Source organism: Equus asinus, chromosome 13 (genome assembly GCF_041296235.1).
Source record: "Equus asinus isolate D_3611 breed Donkey chromosome 13, EquAss-T2T_v2, whole genome shotgun sequence".
Taxonomy (NCBI): Eukaryota; Metazoa; Chordata; class Mammalia; order Perissodactyla; family Equidae; genus Equus; species Equus asinus.
In genome coordinates, this window is record NC_091802.1 from 7939532 (window position 1) to 7961231 (window position 21700).

Genomic DNA, 21700 nt, shown 5'->3' on the forward strand with positions numbered 1-21700 from the left:
GATAAAACATCTTATCAAGGATTATCAAGTCAAAAGTCCTTCAAACACCTTGGCAGATTCTTGATTTCATGTAGGTCTTCTTAGAGCAAAGACTGAACAATAAAATACATGACCACATTATACTAGCTCAGGAAAATCAGATAGAGGGTCTTATTTACTTCTTTTCCTTTCTATTAGACTCCACAATGGATCCCAGGTAACTTTTTAGTCCAAGCTCCAGGGAATACTTGACTTTTTGACCCTATTGCCCAAATAGCCTATCCCCAAAGCAAAAAATTCACACCAGCATATAAAACTTTACCTGTAGTAACCCTGCTTTTCACCATGTCCTTAGCGATCCAGAAAGACAAAAGAAGGAATCAATTTTGTTTATATGCATAATTTTGCATACATTTTAATCAATTAAGATCCTTTAGACAGCCTTCAGGTAACCATTTACCACTAAACGGCACCTTTAAAGGACAATAAGGCTAAATTTTACTGACCATTTGCATTGACGGTTGGAGACAACCTGCACTCAAACACGTGACCTACTTACTTCTGTGAAGCAGTGGAACACAAGCGTTTTCCCAGTAGCTTACTCTACCTGAAGCAGAAGTAGAGCTGTATTGCAGTAAGATGACTTCCCCATTTCTAAAATACCATCAACAGATCAGCAATAATTAATAACTGCAGAGGAGGGGGAAAAAAGTCACACTATATAATTTTTAACTAGCATCAACAATATACTATGTTTATCTATCTAAGAACCCCTTTTTCTTTGGGAACACAGTCAACGTTTGAACATAAGCATTCTTCGCAGTCAGAACCTAAACACTCATCTGGATGACTTCTGACCGCTGGAAATTAGAGAGAGCAGGCGGGCAACTCAGTGCTTTTCAGAACAGCACCTGGCATAACACAGGAACTCAAATACTTGTTGAATAAACGAATAATTCAAGCTATTCAAGCTCAAGTTTTTAATTTAACACCTTTAGAACATATAGTTTCAGACATCTCAATTGAGGGTTTTACCCATATTTCCTGATAGATCTAATTTGTTGCTTTTTTTCCATTAATCAAAATATGTCCAAGTAGGTTCTCTGAAAAAGTTAGCTAGAAGCTTTAACTAGAGAAATGCTCCTAACTGACAGAACTTCCTGACACATGAATTAGCCATCTTTTGGCTTTAAAAAAGATATCTGACATTTTTAACTGCCTTGAATTGCATGACATGTGACAACTTTTGTATACTCAACTGACTTTTTCCATTTCAGTGATGCATTACACTATGAATTTTTTTAAAGAAATTTTATGTAATAATTTGATCCAAATTTAAATTCAAGTCCAACTGTGTTACTACCAAAGCAAATAACAGAGGTGGAACATGAATAAACATCTTCTATACAAAGCTAATACTGTACCTCTATGTACAAGCGATAACTACAGCACTATTATACTCCTCTCACCAGCATCTGAATAGCCTTGGATCCCACTGAATACTTCTCAATTTAAAAAACATCAAGGGGCTGGCTCCGTGGCTGAGTGGTTAAGTTCGCGCGCTCTGCGGCAGGCAGCCCAGTGTTTCGTTGGTTCGAATCCTGGGCGCAGACATGGCACTGCTCATCAAACCACGCTGAGGCAGCGTCCACATGCCACAACTAGAAGGACCCACAATGAAGAATACGCAACTATGTACTGGGGGGCTTTGGGGAGAAAAAGGAAAACAATAAAATCTTTAAAAAAAAAAAAATCACGATGTGAATAACACCTTCATCTCTTACTGAACACAACTAAGTACTATTTGTTGCCTGCAAATGTATTCTATAAATTGAGGTTTTCAAAAGGTTAGACTAAAGTAAGATTAATCAAGAGAGTAAACAGCACGCAGAGAGGATATGTTGCATCCTATCTACTTCCTGAATACGTAGGACATGACAGTATCCTCATTGAATTTTCTCTAATTTGTTATCTACAACTCCTGTAAAATCAAATCAGTTTTAGAACATCATGGAAAGACTTTAATAATTTAGTTACTAGATGGGTGACTGAACAAGAATAGTGAAAAAGGAAAGTTGGTTAAGAAATTATTACTAATAATGAATAATGAAGGGTGAATAATGACACCTGTTGGACAAGAATAAACAGGTCACTGAGAAGGCAACTGCTAACTGCAATACAAGAAGTTCACCAAGCTTTTCTATAACCTGGAAGAGGACTCTTGTTTACTTCTGTTCTCACCAAATTGCCTTTTGATGACTAATTCTGGTTCCTAAGTACAGAGAAGGCAATGCCCTAAACGACCTGAGCACTGAACATAAATTAATTAAAAAAGCTGCACTCCGGTTTGAGATTCATCTTAAGCAGAACTGGTCTCGCATACCCACTGGTTCTTCAACTTCACCAAAAAACGTCAAGAAGTATTATTAGACATGGTTTTTGATTATCTTCACAGATTAGGAGGTGTTGAGAAGTTAAAAAGAACGCTGATTAATGAATAGGTCAACTCATGTTCCAGGGTATGAAGCACAGATAGATGTATGCCCACCCTTAATTCTCCCAAAGTACAGAAAAGCACAGTAAATGTTTGTGTATATGTGTGTGCATATATGCACACACTGTCATATCCACCAACACTGGTGCAGTTAGGTCAGAGATGATCAATGCTTAACTCTCTAATTTGCATTCGATGGTATGCCCCAAACACAAACTTTGTTTTTTGGCTGACCACAGCTACTATTTGCAGAGCCCAAAAATATTTGGAAACACAAGTTAACCAGTCCCCAACAAAATAGACAAAAATCACTGATGGTGGCCAAAACCACCATGTGAAAGACTGAAGGGGAACTTTATCCTCCATGAATCACACTGACAGCACCTAAACCCACCGATGGATCTTACTAAGAGCTACAACCAGAAAGCACATGCCACTTGATGCAATGCAACAACACACAGCACCACCTATGAAGTGTTCGCGCCAAAAATTTGAATCTCTATGCGATCAAGCCTCTATATCTAACCACCAATTACGAGGAAATATAAGGCAAAGGGGAACATGTGAAACACTGACTACTAAAAGGATGTAATCAGCCAAATCCAAATGTGCAAATGCTACAAAATACACGACCCAATTTTTCAATGAATAAAAGGGCAAGAAAAAAAGGAGAGAAGAGGGAACTACCACAGATTTAAAGAAACTTATGAGACATATCAGCCAAATGCAATAGGTATGTGGACCTTGTCGAAATCTCAATTTAAATTAACGGTAAATGAGGCATCTGTAAGGCATGAGGAAATCTGAACAATTGAGTGGCTGATAATATCATTTTGTTTATTTAACAAAATGATAATATTACTGTACATGATGATCCTGAGGTTATGTATTTAAGAGTCCTTATCACTTAGAAGACATGTGACTGAGATATATGTGGATGAAATAATGATAATCAGAATTAGCTTTAAGATACTTCAGTAGAGACAGGTGGAGGGAGGAGGAACAAATGACATAAGATTGGCCACATGTTGATAATTTTTGATGCTATGTAATGGGTACACAGGGGTTCATTACATACTCTTCTGTTTTTGTGTATGAAAACTTCTATCATTAAAAGTTGTGTTTTTTTAAGATTGGCACCTGAGCTAACATCTGTTGCCAATCTTCTTCTTCGTCTTCTCCCCAAAGCCCCCCAGTACATAGTTGTATATTCTGGTTGTGAGTGCCTCTGGCTGTGCTATGTGGGACACTGCTTCAGCATGGCCTGACGAGCGGTGACATGTCTGCACCCAGGATCCGAACTGGCGAAACCCCAGGCCTCTGAAGCAGAGCACGTGAACTTAACCACTCGTCCACAGGACCGGCCTGCATTAAAAGTTTTTAAAAATTACATAATGTTCTTCCTTCCACCTCTAACTAAAGGAAAGTGAGAGGGACATAAATCTTTTGCTAAAAGAATCAACTCATTGTTAAGAGAGCCTGTATACAAATATGTCCTCACCTATGACCAGACCAAGGTCGCACAGTCTGCCACTCATCAGCTGTCTTACTTTGGAAAATTTACTTAACCTTTCTGTGCTTCTGTTTCCTCATCTATAATAATTATTAAACCTACTTCAAAGCATTGCTGTAAGAATTAAAGGAGTGGGCCAGCCCTGTGGCCAAGTGGTTAGGTTCACACGCTCCACTTCGGCAGCCCAGGGTTTCGCCAGTTCAGATCCTGGGTGCAGACATGGCACAGCTCGTCAGGCCACGCTGAAGCAGCATGCCACATGCCACAACTGAAAGGACCCACAACTAAAAATATACAACTATGTACCGGGGGGCTTTGAGGAGAAAAAGGAAAAATAAAATCTTAAAAATAAATTAAAGGAGTAAAGTACTTAGATATATATAAAGTGCTTAGAACAAGGTTGAGCACACAGTAAATAAGAGTCATCTATTATTGTTTGTACCACAGAGTCTGTTTCTACATATTCAGTCTCTCAAAGAACACAAGCTTCGTCAGAGTACTAGGTTCCAGATTTAATTCATCTTTATAGACCTCAGTGTCTCTTACCATTAGTGGTATACACACATCTGTTAAATGTTAGATTTGGGCCTCTGTTTATATCACCTTATAATAGGTTCTCTAAAGGGGAGGGAATATGCTTGTATCTACTTGATCTTCATTTCTGATTAATGTTCACTTAATTCTACATAATGAGTAGATGAACAACAAACATGGGAGTTGCAAATTTCTTCCAGTACATCTTTTCATCTAGACACTTGTGTCAGAATTTTGAAAGTGCTTATAATATCATGTAATGAGAATTCAAGTATTTACTACACCTTGTTTAAAAACCAGCACCCTAAATTGATAAGTAAATTGAAAACCACTTTGATTAACTGGAGGTTTAGTTGGGAACACTCTCTGGAAACTTTCCACATCATTTCTGCCCTGTATCTGTTCAAGCACAAAAGTTGTGTCAAATATCCCTTCACTGGGCCAGCCCCGTGGCCAAGTGGTTAAGTTCACATGCTCCACTTCAGCGGCCCAGGGTTTCACCGGTTCACATCCTGGGCACAGACATGGCACCGCTCATCAGGCCATGCTGAGGTGGTGTGCCACATAGCACAACCAGAAGGACCTACAACCAGAATATACAACTGTGTACTGGGGGGCTTTGGGAAGAAGAAGAAATTAAAATTAAAAAAAGAAGACTGGCAACAAATGTTAGCTCAGGTGCTAATCCTTAAAACAAACAAAAACAAAAGCTAGACTATTGGCGGTGAGCATGATTCAGTCTATACAAAAGCTCAGATATAATAACGTACACCTGAAATTACACAATGTTATAAACCAGTATGATCTCAATAAAATTAAAAAAAAAAATAGGGGCCAGCCTGGTGGCGCAGCAGTTAAGTGCACACACTCCACTTTGGCGGCTTGGGGTTCGCCGGGTCAGATCCCGGGTGGGGACATGGCACGGCTTGGCAAAAGCCATGCTATGGCAGGGCGTCCCATGTATAAAGGGGAGGAAGATGGGCATGGATGTTAGCTCAGGGCCAGTCGTCCTCAGCAAAAAGAGGAGGATTGGCAGTAGTTAGCTCAGGGCTAATCTTACTCAAAAAAAAAAAAAACATATATATATATATATATATATCTTCATTGCTAGTAGTAAAGTTCAACTGGCAAATGAAGGGAAACTTTCTGCAATGTGGGAGAATCACTAATTTTGTCATTGTTCAAAAATATCACACATTAAGCTTTCCTAAATGATTTTTAAGGTGCAATAGCTGTTGGAAATATTGCTACTTCTAGCAACAAAAACCATTTTTCAGGAGGAATTAACATTCCCACCACTTTCAAGATCCAAGATAATTAGGCAACATTCCCCTTGACATAGCACAAGGTATAAAGAATACGTGAACCTTGACTCTGCCTATACCACTGCTACCGTTCAGGGGCTTTGGTATAAAAGCCATTTCCAAGCAGATGGACTTTCCGCTGGCAGTTTATCACAGGCCACAAAGATAGTGATGAATATCCTGGAGGAGGGGCCGGCCCCATGGCCGAGCGGTTAAGTTCGCACGCTCTGCTCCAGCGGCCCAGGGTTTCACCAGTTTGGATCCTGGGCGCAGACCTGGCACCACTCATGAGGCCACGCTGAGGCAGCATCCCACATAGCACAAGAAGAGGCACTCACAACTATGTACTGGGGGGCTTTGGGGAGACAAAAAAAAAAGATTGGCAACACTTGTTAGCTCAGGTGCCAATCGTAAAAAAATATATATATATCTATACTGGAGGCAAGTAGGGTTTATGGCAAATCCTAAAAAGCCTCATTTTTCAACTAACTTCAGTATCTATATAAATTTCAATAGAACTTGTTAAACTCCAATAGTAGCAAGTGCAGTCGTTCTGTTTCTTAGGGTTGCTGAAAAACTTAGCTGAGTTTAATAAATTCCAAACAATAAAATTGTAGTTATTGGGTGTAGATTTTTGCCCCATGCAGAACAGCTTGACCCTCCCTCTACTCCTTACTGCCCCTGGTTTTCTACACCCCACATCCAGTAAAGTCAAATGCTCTCCCGAGCAAAACATCATCTTTTACAGACACTTCTTATCAGGTCAGTAAACTGACTAATGACTTCCTCAAATTTCTGGAAAGATTCACAAAATATCCTTCCTTTTCTTTATTGTTTCCTTTTCATTATTACCAATTTAAAAACAATTAGGGATACTTATTCAAAAAGAATAGGTTCACAACTCAATGAGAATCTGTCATTAGGATACCTCCACTTTTTCTCCAAATATTCTGATGTGCAGCGTTACCAAAAGCAATCACTACCTGTGATCTAATTTCTATTAGTGACTTCAAGGGTAACAGTCAGCTCTGGAGCATCTAATTTTCTAAATAAAGATCCCATTGCTATACAAACATTCCCAAGTAAAACAATTTTTAAAAGCCACTAAAAGTTTTTAAAGCTATCAAAAGTGTAAGCAAAGCTACAGAAACTCAACACTACCCGAACTTTTAGCACTCAAGAACCCTACACAGCCATGGCCTGAAAATACATTGAGGGGGCGGGGGGGGGGGGGGGGGACCTAAAAGTGCCCCTGTGAGAAAACTAACTTATTAACAGAGTATTTGCCAAACCTCTGACTACTAACACTTTGATTAGCACAGGATTTTGTTAGGTATTTTCTGAGGAAAATCCCTATGCCCCAAGGTCTTTAATGGGTCACAATTCTCATCCACATAAAAAACCAGAATGTTGATACACTAAGGTAAATTTGACATTTATAAAAGTTTTTCTCAAAAACTTTCTTTCTAGGCAAATCTCACCCCTCCCTCCAAAAAAAATGGTTTTATAAAGCAAAGCAAATCATATTCTAAAGAACCGTGTTTATGCACCAGCCCATTAAAGCCATTGATGTATAATTCAAATTTGTTCATAAATCACATAAACATCTTCACGAGTACAAAATCATTATCTCCAAATGATAAATGATGAATTAATCCACCTTCTAATGTAGGAGCTCTGCAATGAAAAGAGTATTTTTCCCTAAAGTAGTCCTAGATTCAGACTTCAGAAAAATTCAATGCCCAACACTGGTAAAAGAAGTATAACACTGTTGTCTTAAATAATTCTAACTTTATTTACTTATTATCTTAAATATGTATTACCTTAAACATATATACTCAGAAAACCAAAAAGCAAATAAACGCACAAACTATAACTGATAAAAAGGAGGATCATGAGGTGCAAAGTGGATTTTTATTGAATTTCTATAAAAACCTAGTTGCAAAATTAAACGTGTAATCTCACACTATTTGTTTATGTGTGTGACTACCCACACACACATCTCCAATAAAACTCCACTAACTTATAACAGGCAGTTGTAACAAACTGATAGGAATAGTGATACAGCAGCATCAAAAACAAAAACTGTGTGAAAGTCAAACAATGGAAAAAAATTAATCCTTCAGAGCTTCCATTAGTCATCAGAATCTTTTTACAATAAGTCTTGCTGATTTGTGACGGAGAATTGAGCATTTGAAGCAGTAGTCCTCAAACCTACTGGACTTCTAACAATATCCAATTTTGCTCTCTTAGTACCCCATCCCCTCCTCCAGTAATTGTATGATATATAATTATTTTTAATGAATTAAACGTAAGTTTTTCTGATAATTTTGAAACACTCTTAGAATAAAACTGAAGATTCTGGTACTACAGTATGCCCTGATAGGTGAGAAAACACTCCTTTGGTGATTTCAAGCCCTTTATTTTTAAAGAAATGAGTGACCACTTTCAACATAAAGTCAATGTCTATATTCCAGAGCAAACTGGAAGAGAGAAGACAGACTGCAAACATTCCAAAATTGCACTTTTAATTTTTAAGTCATGCAAATCACAGGACTAGTCTTAGAAAAAAGTGTTAGTATATGTCAGCAACTGAAAACTTAGCCTAAAATACAGGTACCAAAAGCACAAAAATAAATGCTGTCAACTTAGAGCTGGCCATCCCTACCCACATCCCAGCTCCAACTCTCCCTGATACGTGTGCTCCCTTTCCTCGAGTCACCCACTGAGGTCCAAGCCAGCACAGACAGCTCTGCTTAACTTCAAAGTAGGGCAGACCCATTGCTGGATCTCTGAGCCACGGTCCCCAGTCAGGAAAGCATCCATCGTGAGACCACAGCACCCCTCATGCTTGTTCTCTCTCATGACAGAACACGAAGAACAGAGGTGTCCAGCACACATCAGCTCCTGCACCACTTCACCCTGGGTCCAGCTACTCATCAACCTGTAGCGTCAGTAGTTGAACACTTAGAATCAACGCAGGACCAACTCCAGTCCACTATACTAAGAGCCCTCTAAGGGCAGGAACCTATTTGATTCATTTCCAGACCAATAATCTGCCTCACTATATAGTATCTAGGTATCCAATATGTGCTTCATGAATGAATGTATAAAACTGTGTTGAATCCCAAAAGCTGGAAAATAAAGAGGAGGACCTCCCAAAGAGAGAGGGAGAAATAAAAAGGGAGACATGAGAAAGCAGTCACAGTGGGAAGACGAAGTGAAGACAACCAACAGCGAGCATCACAGTGGGATTACATATGCTTCCTTGTTAGATTCTTCCATATGTACGAAAGTAGGCAACACCACAAACCCATCATTCTGTAACAACAGGACAGGGAAAGGACCATGTAGACAGTCTAAAGGCATTTTTAATCTACCTACAGAGCTATGTATAGACACTGTAGTCACAACTGTAAACTTAATAAGATCAATACATTTCTCTTGTTTTGTGTCCCCAACAGGACTAAGTTAGAGAAAAGAGCAACAACGTGAATGCAGTTTTAAATTTCTTAAATGGTCAGCGGTTTTCTTTCATCAGATTTTGTCAATATAGACATGAAAAACTAAAAATTATATTAAATATTAAATAGAAATATTTTATGTTAAAATGTAAATGAAAGCTAAAAATTGCCATAGTAGATGTGTTAAAATTAAAATACAGGGGCCGGCCCAGAGGCATAGTTGTTAAGTTCGCACACTCCGTGTCAGCAGCCCAGGGTTCACAGGTTTGGATCCTCACCACAGACCTATGCACTGCTCATCAAGCCATGCTGTGGTGGCATCCCATACACAAAAGAGATGAAGACTGCCACAAATGTTAGCTCAGGGCCAATCTTCCTCACCAAAAAAAGAGAAATTAAAATACAGCATAAAATAGAAGTTGCAACTTCATTACATATAGACACATATCATATATGGAGGTTCATTAAGGGCAGAAAATCATATACTATTTTTAGTTTAAGGTAAGTAAAGGATGATAATAATGGACCAATTAAAAAGTTTTTATCCTAGGGTTTAGCTGCCCTACTCTACCACTCATTACATATTTATATCATGAGTGAACCATTCAAGATATAAATTGTTGCCAACTACATTTCAAAGGAAGTCACAATGTTCAACTAATGGAAATTAAGTATTTTGATTCTGTCAGAAAATTTAAAAACAGCAAAAATGTTTTCTCCAGGTTAAACTTTGTTTCCTTTGAACTTACTTACTTAAAAATGATGCATATCAGAGGATCTAAAATGTACAGCATGGCGACTATAGTTAACAACACTATATTATACTTGAAAGTTGCTAAGAGATTAAATCTTAAACCTTCTCACCACAAAAAAGAAATAATTATGTGAGGTGATGGAGGTGTTAACTAATCCCACTGTGGTAATCATTTCCCTATACATACGTGTACCAAATCACTACACTGTTCACTTGTTCACCTTAAACTTACACAATGGTACACATCAATCATCTCAATAAAGCTGGGGGGTGGAGAATGCTATCTATCAAAAAGCGGCCACCATTCTTCCCCACTGTATAAACAAATAAGCAGAACAACAAACTAGTTACGTTATATTTGGGGATATTTTTACGTTAACTGGAGAGTATCCTCCTTGACTTAGGATTTTTTAAAGTGCATTTTACACAAATGATATCTAAGTTCAAAATGCATTTAACTTTATAAATTTTACTGTATAGAAACCTATTCTGTATTCTATGAAGACTAGTGTCCTAATATAGAACACTAGTCTATATTGGGGGGTTGGGAGGAGGCAGGAGGAAGAAACAAGCTTTGTTTTAAAGAAAAAAAAGTTCAGATGCATTAAATGCATGGTTTAAAATAAATCAGTTGTAAAGCATGCGATCTCTGAGTACCATTATATACTTTTTGCACCACAATCTGAAAAGTGAACTTTCCTCAATTTGTAATTTAAATCATGGTTAAATCCAAAGACCTACATACATCTTTCTATAACTGTATATACATGAATACCTATATGTAGCTTTCTATACCTGTATACATCTAAATCTAGCATGTCTTTCTATAGGTATATACATCTGAATATCTATGTACATCTAATATCCATATACATCTTTCTATACCTACATACCTTTGAATACTTATATATATCTTTCTCCTATTTCAATTTCAAGTGAAACTATAACACAATTTTTTTGTATTTGGGAAAAGAATGAAAAATGGAAGCTCTTTTAATGTAAAATTGCCATGGTTGGTTAGTTGAAACAATAGTGGACACATTCCCAATACCAAGACGGATATGAAAAAAAATAAGGAGCATAATATCATAAAATTTGTAGCTTACTTTGTGCCTTTTCACAGAAGTTTATCTGAAAGCCTAAAGTAAAAGAGATAAGTTCCAGTTCATTTACTGTAAATCAAACAAACCAAAATTAGAACATGACATTGCATTTTTATATTTCATTTTGAATAAAACTAATTCAAGAAATTTCAAATCATATAACTGTGACTATCCCAGAGATAACTATAACACATGGGCTTTCTTTAAAAGTTCACCTCTTTCTGATATAGATGGCCTGTACTATATGGAACTGAAATCAAGTTTAACTTACATTAAGTATACTGTCTTTACCTTTACTTTCCACATCTATTCAATAAAAAGAATAGCTATTAGCCCTTGGAAGTGAGGAGTAATTTTAAAGTAGTTAAGACTACTTTAAGTGCTAAAAAATTCTCAAAACTCGAAGTTCTGTCATCAGTCCAGAATCAATACAAGTGGCTAAAAACGGAAGGGGGTGAAGTTCTCAAAGCATAACTACAGACTTGCTCTTTTTATCTAATTATAGTTGAAGCGACCAGGTGAACGGATTCTGAGGCCTCATACCAACATCTATCTCTGCATTATTTCTCACTCAGAAGACTTGCTAACTGACCCAGAGTCCACCAGCGAACACGGGCTAACTAACTAGAACATGGCTCACCTTTTCCTTGGAACTCCATTTAATCTTATCAATCACATCAGATAAAAAGCTATTAGCTAAATCTTTCTAGACCTCTAAAACACTATACACACACACACACACACACACACACACACAGCCTGCCTCTATATATGACTATGTGGAGAAAAAGATTATATATATGAAACAGGACCTGCCAAAATCAGAAAGCTGGCGCTTACTTACTGTACAGATCTGAGAAAGTACCAAATAACCCCCCTCGCTCATTTTACTCAAAGGGCAGGGAGGGGTCAAGGGGCCCACCAGCAATCTCATACAAGAGGAGAAACACAGTAGGAAAGAAATAGTGAGGAAAACTTCCAATGTCCTCAACTGTATGAAAAGCAAGTTTGCAGCTATGCTATAATTAGTCCATTAACATTCATTTGCGTATGTTCACTTTTTGAGGTCTCCCTTGTCTCAAAAATTCTGTCTAAATTCTGTCTTTCCATTCACATACTTTAAGTCCTGCATCTCCAGGCGTACTAGATATCAGCTGAATCTATTGCTAGTAACCAGTTAACTTTTAAAACCTCGGCGCCTCACTCTTTTTTAGCCTGGTATCTGTCCCCTGGGACTTAATTTTACACAATCCTCTACTTCAAATTTGAGTCTCTTTTATTTGATTTGGGCCCAGGCAAGTTTATTGTCACTAAATCTTAGACCCCCAAAAATAAATCTCAAGATGCATAGGGCAGACTGCCAGGAAGCCTAGAAAAGAAATAAAAGTACGGGGGGCTTTTCCCTCCCTCCTTTTTCTCAGCAGGCCTCTCCCACCCTCCTTCCCACATTTCCCCCCCTTTCTCACCTTCTTACCTCAATCTTGAGAACCCTTAACTGGCCATAACTCGAAACCTACAACGTACAGATCTTCCTTGACTTACGATGGGGATAGGTCCTGATAAACCCATCGTAAGTTGAAAATATCCTAAGTCGAAAATGCATTTAATCCACATCACCTACTGCATGTCATAGCTTAGCCCAGCCCACCTTCAACGTTCTCAGCACACCTACATTAGCCCCCAGCTGGGTAAAATCATCTCACACAGAGCCCATCTTATAATACAGTGTCGAATACCTCACGTCATTCATTGAATACTGTCCTGAAAGTGAAAACAGGATGGCTGTCCGGGTACAGAGCGGCTGTGAGGGTGCCGGCTGTAGTCACCCTCGTGGCCGTGGGACTGACTGGGGGTGCGGCTCGCTGCCCCTGCCCAGCACCACAGAGAGGATTGTGCTGCAGATGGCTAGCCTGGGAAAAGAACAACATTCAAAATTCGCAGGCCGGCTTCTACGGAATGCGTATCGCTTTCGCACCGTCATAAAGTCAAAGAATTGCGTCAAATCATTGTAAGTTCAGGACTGTCTATACTGTATTTACCAAATAAAGTAACCTTGTCTATATTAGTTTAAAAGGCTCTTCAGGATGCGTGAAGTGTATATCAAAACAATAGGCAAACAGTATTTGAGAAAGTAGAATACAAAAATGAAGAATGTCAGGAGACCAGGGTTCTAGTTCCAACTGTGAAACTCAAGTTATTTCACTTGAGGCCCAGTTTTCCTCTTTTATATAATAAAATTAAGAATAATATCAGGTAATCTTATCGTAGAATTTGAAAACAGTGTGTCTACACCTAATTCTGCATGTGCGGTGGCCCCCATGAGGTGTTGTAACCATCCCCATGCCCTTCCTCTGGGCTGATGGTAGAATCCAGGGAGGGTGCAGAGCAGCGGCATAAGTGCTTTCCCACCTCTTCAGTAGTTCCTTCTGGTTCCCTGGACATCCGGGATTTTGGTACTGCTGAAATAGGATCATATGAATGACAGAAGGAACCCACACTAACGTAAAGAAAATCAGAGCTGCCCTACCCGGCCATGCCCACAGACCAACCTCCCAAGTCTTCCCCTGACACAAGCATGAAGTCTAGCTGTTTGCCGCCTTCCAACTTCGACCTCCAAATTCTGGCACGTGCCTTAAACTGCAAAGTTACTCACAGTACATCATCATAGCCCTAACATCTAAGGAGTGATCTAAGCTTGCCCAAAATTTGTATGTTCATTGTATTTAGAGTGTGTTCCACAAGATCTATTTCCTGCTGTGTTACTTCCTTTAGCTTTCCTTACTTGATCTTTCTCAAACTTAAAAGGGAGCCACCTTAATTTAGTAATTCCAGGTTGTCTGCATCATCCAGAACCATTCACGATTTCATAAATACTAATCAAATCCTCTCCTCTTTTTTTAAATTCAGGACCTTGTCAATCCTCACACGCCAGTTCTTTCCCCTCCCTGTGGCCAAAGACTACCTTATTTACTCTTTGGTTATGTAACTAAATGCTACAGTACGATCATCTCAAGCCTGTTCAATGAAGCCTACCTAGTACACCCAGGGAGGGCAACTTAGTATGTGGCTGTGGGCAAGTATTTAACCTCTATAAGCTTCAATTCTCTCATCTGTATAATAGAATAATAATACCCACAAGTGTTTTGTGATGATTAAATAAGGTAATATATCTGAAACGTCCAACACGGAATCTGGAATACAGCAGGTTATTATTATCATAGTCATTATTATTGCTGATCTCTCCCCCAGGTGAGCAATGATTGTGGCACCTTCCTGACAAGGCCAGCTTAACCTACACAAAAGCAGGCCCTCTCCTTCATTCCCAGTCACCTTGAGACAGTTACAAGGGAAGAACTCCACACGGCTCGGGGATCCCCAGCCTACTCTCTCCGCCTCTGCCTCAGCCCTTCCTAGACCCGGCCCAGCGTCCTGAGGACTCGACAACTCCACAAGAGAGGATGCTTCTCCCTGGCAGGACCCTAACCCAGATCTCAGGGATACTGGCAAGCACGTCAGGGGAGCCACTTAATGTTGCTTATTTTTTAGCAAAGTCAGGCAATGAAGAGACATAGGCACATCAGATATATATCAGAGATGTATCTGGCAACATTCTTCTTGTTTTCCCCTTCGTAAATTTTGTTTGAGTGATTTTTGGTAAGATGAAATACAATACAGCTTGCAGAAGCTGCCGTGGCATCCACTTCGATCGTCTTTTCCCTGTGGTGGGGAATGATGCGGTGTTCTTCAGGAATCAAGCTGTGTAGGATGTAACTGCTATCTTCTTTCAAAAGGCCCATCTTGAGTTGTGTTACCTGCTGGCCCATGCTCCCTTTCATTGTGTAGCCACAAGTTAGGTCAGTATTGTCACTACTTGCTCTCGAATCCTTTCTGAGTACACATTAATTCTCGACCTTGCCAAGAGTGTGAAGAGACACATGAAGACTTTGTGGAGTTGAGGGGAAAGGCCTAGAAGCTAACCCATGCCCATTTGCAGGGACAGTAATGACAAATTTAGCCAGAATGGCAATACATGTTATTAACTCTTACGCGAAACTGGTTCCTTTTAATATATAAACAATGGAAAGAGTTCCATTACCTTTCAAATCTACACTGGTCTCCTGGGCCAATGCCTAATTAAAGTTTTCTACTTGCTTGTAGATTCCCAATCAAAATGCCTCCAAATTCAAGATGTCACTGTTTAGAACTCTATATCATAAAGGAGCATCAGGAAGCACGGTGGCTCCAAAATCAACCCAGAGGTGGCAGGACGCTTAGAGCTTCCACCCCCTGGAAAAATCTAAAATAATCTCTTCCTCCTACTCCTGAATCTGCATCACGTCTGGCAAAGATTCTTCCCTCAGACCCGAGCGGCTGAAATGACTCAGAGAACCCATGCGAGCCCGCATAGTGGCGCAGTAAGAAGAGCAAAGGCAACTCATCACACAGGTGAATTAAAACCCACCTTGACTGGGGCAAATTACTTACTTAAACGTCAGTTCCCTAATCCATGCAGGGGCCTGTACCCAGCCACCCATAAAAGGTGCATATAAGCATCAAATTATGCAAAAGCAGTGAAAAAGGCCTATGATAACTATTAGTTTCCCTTTCTTAATTTTCAGTCTGAATTAAAGATTCTCAGGTTGTCTCATTTGGGCTGCCTCTACCTCCTAGAGGCGGAGAGTGCAAAGGAGATCAACCTGGCTACATATAATGGAGTTGATTATGACCTCCGGACCCCTACAAATAAGGAAAACTCCATGGGCCCAAATCAATCCAGCTTCTCAAATAGGTAAAAGAAATGGAATTAAAAAAGAGAAATTTATGAAAAAAGAAAACATGACTCAAAAATAGAGGGTTAACTAATATCCCATCTTAAAGAAGTTTCAGCATAAATTCACTCTGATAAGGCACACCAGAGGAAAATGTGAGAAAATAAGTATCCTAAAAGGAATATGTTTTCCAATGTTTAAAATTTTAATACTAGGATTGCTCTCTTTTTCTTTTCTTATTTTTTCTTTTTTGGTGAGGAAGACTGGCCCTGAGCTAACATCTGTTGCCAATCTTCCTCTTTTTGTTTGAGGAAGACTGTCACTGAGCTAACATCTGTGCCAATCCTCCTCTATTTTGTATGTGGGATGCCACCACAGCATGGCTTGATGAGCAGTGTGTAGGTCTGTGCCCAGGACCTGAGCCCACAAACCCCAGGCCACCTAAGCAGAGCACGTTAACTTAACCACTATGCCACCAGGCTGGCCCTGGGTTTCTCACATTTTTAAGGGAACACAGAGAAATGCAATATGTGCTTTGACCAGGGATTAATTTCTAAGCTGGACTATTATCAGGTTATTTCAAATAAACAGGTAAAAAAAAAAAAAAAAAAAAAAAAGGAGGCTGGGCCAGTGGCGCAGGGTTAAGAGCGCACATTCCGCTTTGGCGACCCAGGGTTCACCAGTTTGGATCCCGGGTGCAAACATGGCACCACTTAGCCATACTGTGGTAGGCATCCCACACATACAGTAGAGGAAGATGGGCACAGATTTTAGCTCAGGGCCAATCTTCCTCAGCAAAACGAGGAGGATTGGCAGCAGATGTTAGCTCAGAGCTAATCTTCCTAAAAAAAAAGTATTTAATACACTGGAAAAAGCAAGCAATTCTATAGTTTGGAACTATATCCACTGTCCACACAATTCAGTTCTTTAAAATTACGATAAAGGAACCCTCCTACGGTTCTTGAAAAACTGTGACTAAATGGTAAAAACAGTCAAATATTATCACAAGTAGAGCACTTCATACATATTTTATATATTCAAATATTACTGGGAGAAAAACGTATATTGATTTTAAGTCTTTCTTCACCTTTTCTTAACAGAGATGCTTCGTTACACTCGAAAGTTTTGCATAATTTTTTAAAGTAGAATCAGATTATCCTTTTTTACTTAAATTGATATTTATAAAAGATTCAGTTGATGGCAAATAACTACGGACTGGATTAGTGCAGAAGTTTCCTGTGATACATGTATATTTGAGACTCAAGAAACAGCAAAGAAAAACTTCTAGATCAGCACATCAAGAAAATCAGAAGTACCTACGATACAAATTTTGTAACTATTTCGTAACAAGTACTTTACAAATGCCTCTGTGTTCTTCAGAACCAATTATAGATTCTAACCAACTGAACTGTTTTTAAAAAACTTTTTAAAAACTGACATTTCTCAGCTACCCAAGTGAAGTTTAAGGGAAAGTTTTATGTTTCCCTGCTTTAAGTCTTTCATAAAAATTTAACTTCTTGTGTTTATGAGATCTTTTAAATCTATTACATTTTAAGTGACTAGTAACTAAAGCAGATGAATAACCCTGTCTAATAACAATCCTTATATACTTATAGATATTTTGTAATTTTCAAAGCACTTCCACTGCATTAAATGATGTGATTCTCACAACAGCCCTGTAACATATTATCTCTATTCTAACAGATGAGAAACTCAGAGTTGAGAAAAGGTGGATAATTTCCCCAAGGTCACAGAGCATGTAGTGCTCTACACGGCAGTGCAAGCAGGATAAAGACCCATCAAGCATATTCTGCAAGGAAATGCTCGATAATGAAAAGTGGAAATCAAGAAGTTAGAGAGAAGGGTAGCACCAAGTAATAATGAAGCTAAAGAAACTGTGCAGGGGATCATGAGGGGTCAGGGACTCATCTACTAATAATGAAAGAAGCCATTAATGAGACCATTACAAATCACAGTATTGTTGCTGTTAACAATGATGCTGGCTAACATGTATCATGTCTTACTATATGTCAGGCCCATGCTTTACACGCATTCTCAAAGTACCTGTGAGGAAAGCATTATTCCTACTTTCCAATTGAGAAACTGAAGCTTTGGGGAGGTTAAATATCTTGCCCAAGGTCACAAAAATCTTATGTCCTGACGAGGAGATTCAAATACAGGACTGCAAAGCTTTGGCTCTTAAGCACTATAATAGTAAGAAAACAGTATTCCCCAACGTGGTTCACTCTTGGGCCACAAATATCAGGCCATGAAAACGTTGCAGGGTCATCCAAGTGCCCAGCTCAGTGCTATCACACAGAAGGACCTCCAATGCCTTTTAGATGAAATGTATTCCATATGTCCCACAACTGTTTCAACGAGCATGATCATTAACAACTCCTAGAAAGGCAGTGTTCTGGGGGTGGCAAGTGGAAGCAGACTGGGGGGAAGAGGTGGCATATACCACTATCATCTAAGGATCTGAAGTCTTATCTAAAGCCAAAGGTCTTTGGTAGATGAAATATGGGAGGTTAGGCTCTAACATTACAAAACAAACAAAAAAGAGAGATCCTAAATTGCTGCTTAAGCTCATGCATTATAACCTGGATTGCACTAGACAACATCCTGATAATTTCAAACACTTCTCTTCATTCTGAGTAATCAAAACAGGTTCAAGAGGTTGGCATAGTGGTTAAGCTCTTGAGCTCCACTTCAGCAGCCCAGCCTTTGCAGGTTTGGATCCCAGAGGTGGACCTACACACTGCTCATCAAGCCACGCTTTGTTAGCGTCCCACATACAAAATAGAGGAAGACTGCCACAGATATTAGCTCAAGGACAGTTTTTCTTGAGCAGACAGAGGAAGATTGGCAACAGATGTCAGTTAGCTCAGGGCCAATCTTTCTCATCAAAAAAAAAGGGGGGGAGGGGGGAGTTCAACAACAAGATATAACTAGCAGGTTCCTAAATCCATCAAGGCTAGACGCAGTACTGATAAAAGAAAATTCAACAGTAATTCAAAGAAAAGTCTTATATAAGTCCTCCTTCTCCCTTTTAAAATGGGTTCTGCTTACTAAAAAGTTCAGTTTACTTGGTGCCAAAGCAGAGGGGTGGGGGAGGAGAATGGAAGGTATCAGAATAATTCCTAAGCACAACCACTCTGAGTTCCTAGAACTCTCCATCTCTTTCTCACTTTGGAATCTTCAAACACACTGCTCCCTCTTCTTTATACTGAGAGTCGTCCTTCTAGACAGGTATCCTTTGATCATCTTATCAAAGCACACTGCCCTCTCCCCTATTATCGTCTATCACAAAACTCAGCTTTTCTTACCTTCATCACACTGTTCTCAACTAGTAATTTTCCTTATTTACCTGCACATTGTCTTCCCTCCCTGACCCTGCTAGGAGGGTAAGCTCCCTCAGGGGTGAGACTGTCCGATTCACTCCTCTCTGTATACCCAGCACTAGAGTACTATGCCTGGCACTCTGCAGGTGCTCAATATTTTTTTTAACAAAAATAAATAAATTTATACAGCTTTTTCAAACTATCAAGTCCCTGCCCCACCCCAGAAAAACTTGCTTTATTTTTATAAACTTTTTAAGTCACCCGTTTTGGATAAGCAACACAATCCTAAATTGTCATTTTGCTGTTTCATTTCCCCACCACCACCAGGAGGAGTGGAAAGCCATAAGATGAGGAAACCCACCTTGTATTTCACCGGTATACTGTGCTGTGCACCACAGTGGCATCCAGGAACTAATTCAATTTGAATTAATTATCTGAGGGTCTGCACAGAAAGTGTCCTCTGAGTTCTGACATCATCCTGTCCATATATCTATCACCGTTCTGTATGTCTATTAAAATTATCTCACAGGGAGAGCGACAGGGATATAAAAATGACTAAAATCCTGTCTCTGCTTCCGGAATCACACACCCTCTCATAAACACGAAATATTCAATAAATGTTGAATCTAACTAGACATACGGTGAAGACAGACCAAGGCCCTTTAGGAAGAGTTCAATCAAAGAGTCAGCACCGTCACCCTCACCACCAAGGGTACGCCGACGGATTCTGCTAATTGAATATGAGCAGTTCGCTAAAGTCGTCATCATGAGATATTCTGAAACTCTGGTTTTAAAAATAGCATTACTACTCGAAATCCCCCAGTAAACTCAAGGAAATGATCCCCATTAGGCTGGGGCCTGGTATTTTCACAACACCCTCTGTCAAGAGCCATACAGAGCTAATAAGCACTCCCAGTGGGGAAAGCCATCAATTAGGAGGGCTGCCTCAGATGTCCAGACACTGCACAGTCCCACTGTGACCCCTGCCTGGCTATTTCCTGTATCTCTCCTTTCACACCGAATTCACTCTTTTCATTTATTTACTTATTTTTTTCTGCATGCAACGCTAACACAGAAATCCCTGGCCCGGGACAAACCGCCTCTCCCAGGCCAAGGGCTGTCTACCTACCTTACAGGTGGCACAGGCCCGAGAGACCCTCCGCCCCTGCCAGCGCATAGAAGCCCTGCAAAAGTTGGGAGACGTGGGGTGCAACCAGCCCCCGGGGCTCCGAGGTCAGCTCGGCGGTCGGCTCCGGCTGGGCCCCGCAGGGACCCAAGATGGCCCTGCGCGGGGCCCGCGGCGGCGGTGGGGCGGGGAGCGCGCCGGGGCGCCGGGCCGAGGGGCGCGGGCCGGACGCCGCCGCCGCCGCCTACCTGAGCGGCCGCCCGGGGAGCCGGGCCCCGCGGCGCCGCCCGCCCCCCGCAGCCAGCCGGCGCGTTCCCGGAAACGCGGGCGGGGCGCGCGCCAGGTAAGCGGCGCCGCGGGCGGGCGGACGGCCGCGGGGGCGGGCCGGGCCAGGTGGGCCCGCGGGCCGGCGGGGAGCCCGGCAGGGCCGCGGGGCCGCGCGCAGGCGGAGGCCGCGTTCGGGGCCTGTGCGCGCCAGAGCCCGGGTCCGGGCCGAGCGCGGGGCGGCCGGCACGCGCGGGAAGCGGAGGGAGGGCGGGAGGCCGGCGCGGGCGGCTCCGGTGGCTTCCTCCGCCGGTCCGGGGGCGTCCGCGGCGGCTGGGACAGGCCGCGACGACGCCGACGGCCGCGCCGGGGGGCCGGGGTCTCGGCGCGGCCGCGCTCCTTACCCTGCATGCTGCTGACGGCCGGGTGGCCCGGCGCCGGGGACCCTGCGGGGCCCGGGGTGCCGCTGCCGCTGCCGCCCCCGGAGCCGCCGCCGCCGCTCGGGCTCGGAGCCGCCATTGTTGGGAGTGAGGAGCCGAGCGGCGCCGCGGCGGCTGCAATGCAGCAAGCTCGGCCTCTCGCACGGCCGAGGGGCGCGGCTTGCGCCGTCGGGACCCGCCCCCGTCCCGCCCCGGACACGCCCACAGCCCGGCCCGCCCGGCCTGCCGCGGAGCCGCCCCAGATGCTGGGCTGCGGAGCCGCTCCGGTGCCTGGTGCTCGACCCGAAAGGCGGGCAGAAATCCTCCACCAGGGCAGCGGGGCCTGAAGAGGTTTGCAGAAGTAGGAGAGTGTGTGCATTTGCAGGAAAAGAGGGCGCATATGTAGCTTTCATCATTCCCACGGAGGTATGTGTCCCCAAAAGTTTAAGAACCCCCCTGTTGGAATCTCAGAACTCAAAATCAGAATAGTAAAGCTGAAAGGGGGACATGCTTCTTGTCTGGTCTCTGACAAGGCACTTCCAGAGGGGACTTGGCTCTAGCTATGGTTCCATCTGGAGCTCCGGTTAAGCCCTGCCTAACACCCCAACACGCTGCACGGCCCTGGGGTCTCGT

The 21700-nt window shown here is 41.6% G+C and overlaps 1 protein-coding gene across 3 annotated transcripts in view; it reads right to left on the reverse strand.

Annotated features, from left to right (window-relative positions):
- Nucleotides 1–21242, reverse strand: part of MAP2K4 (mitogen-activated protein kinase kinase 4) — a 139668-nt gene extending 118426 nt beyond the window's left edge. Inside the window, exons 1-2 of one of the 3 annotated variants that reach the window (XM_070482320.1) lie at nucleotides 21053–21242; nucleotides 11149–11181 (exon numbers count right to left, since the gene is read on the reverse strand). In XM_070482320.1, the coding sequence (XP_070338421.1) occupies nucleotides 11149–11181; nucleotides 21053–21167 (148 nt within the window). In that variant the 5' untranslated portion in view covers nucleotides 21168–21242. The remainder of the gene's footprint in view (nucleotides 1–11148; nucleotides 11182–21052) is intronic. The other 2 variants (XM_044744691.2, XM_044744693.2) reach the window with 2 other exon arrangements.
- Nucleotides 21243–21700: the final 458 nt, after the last annotated feature.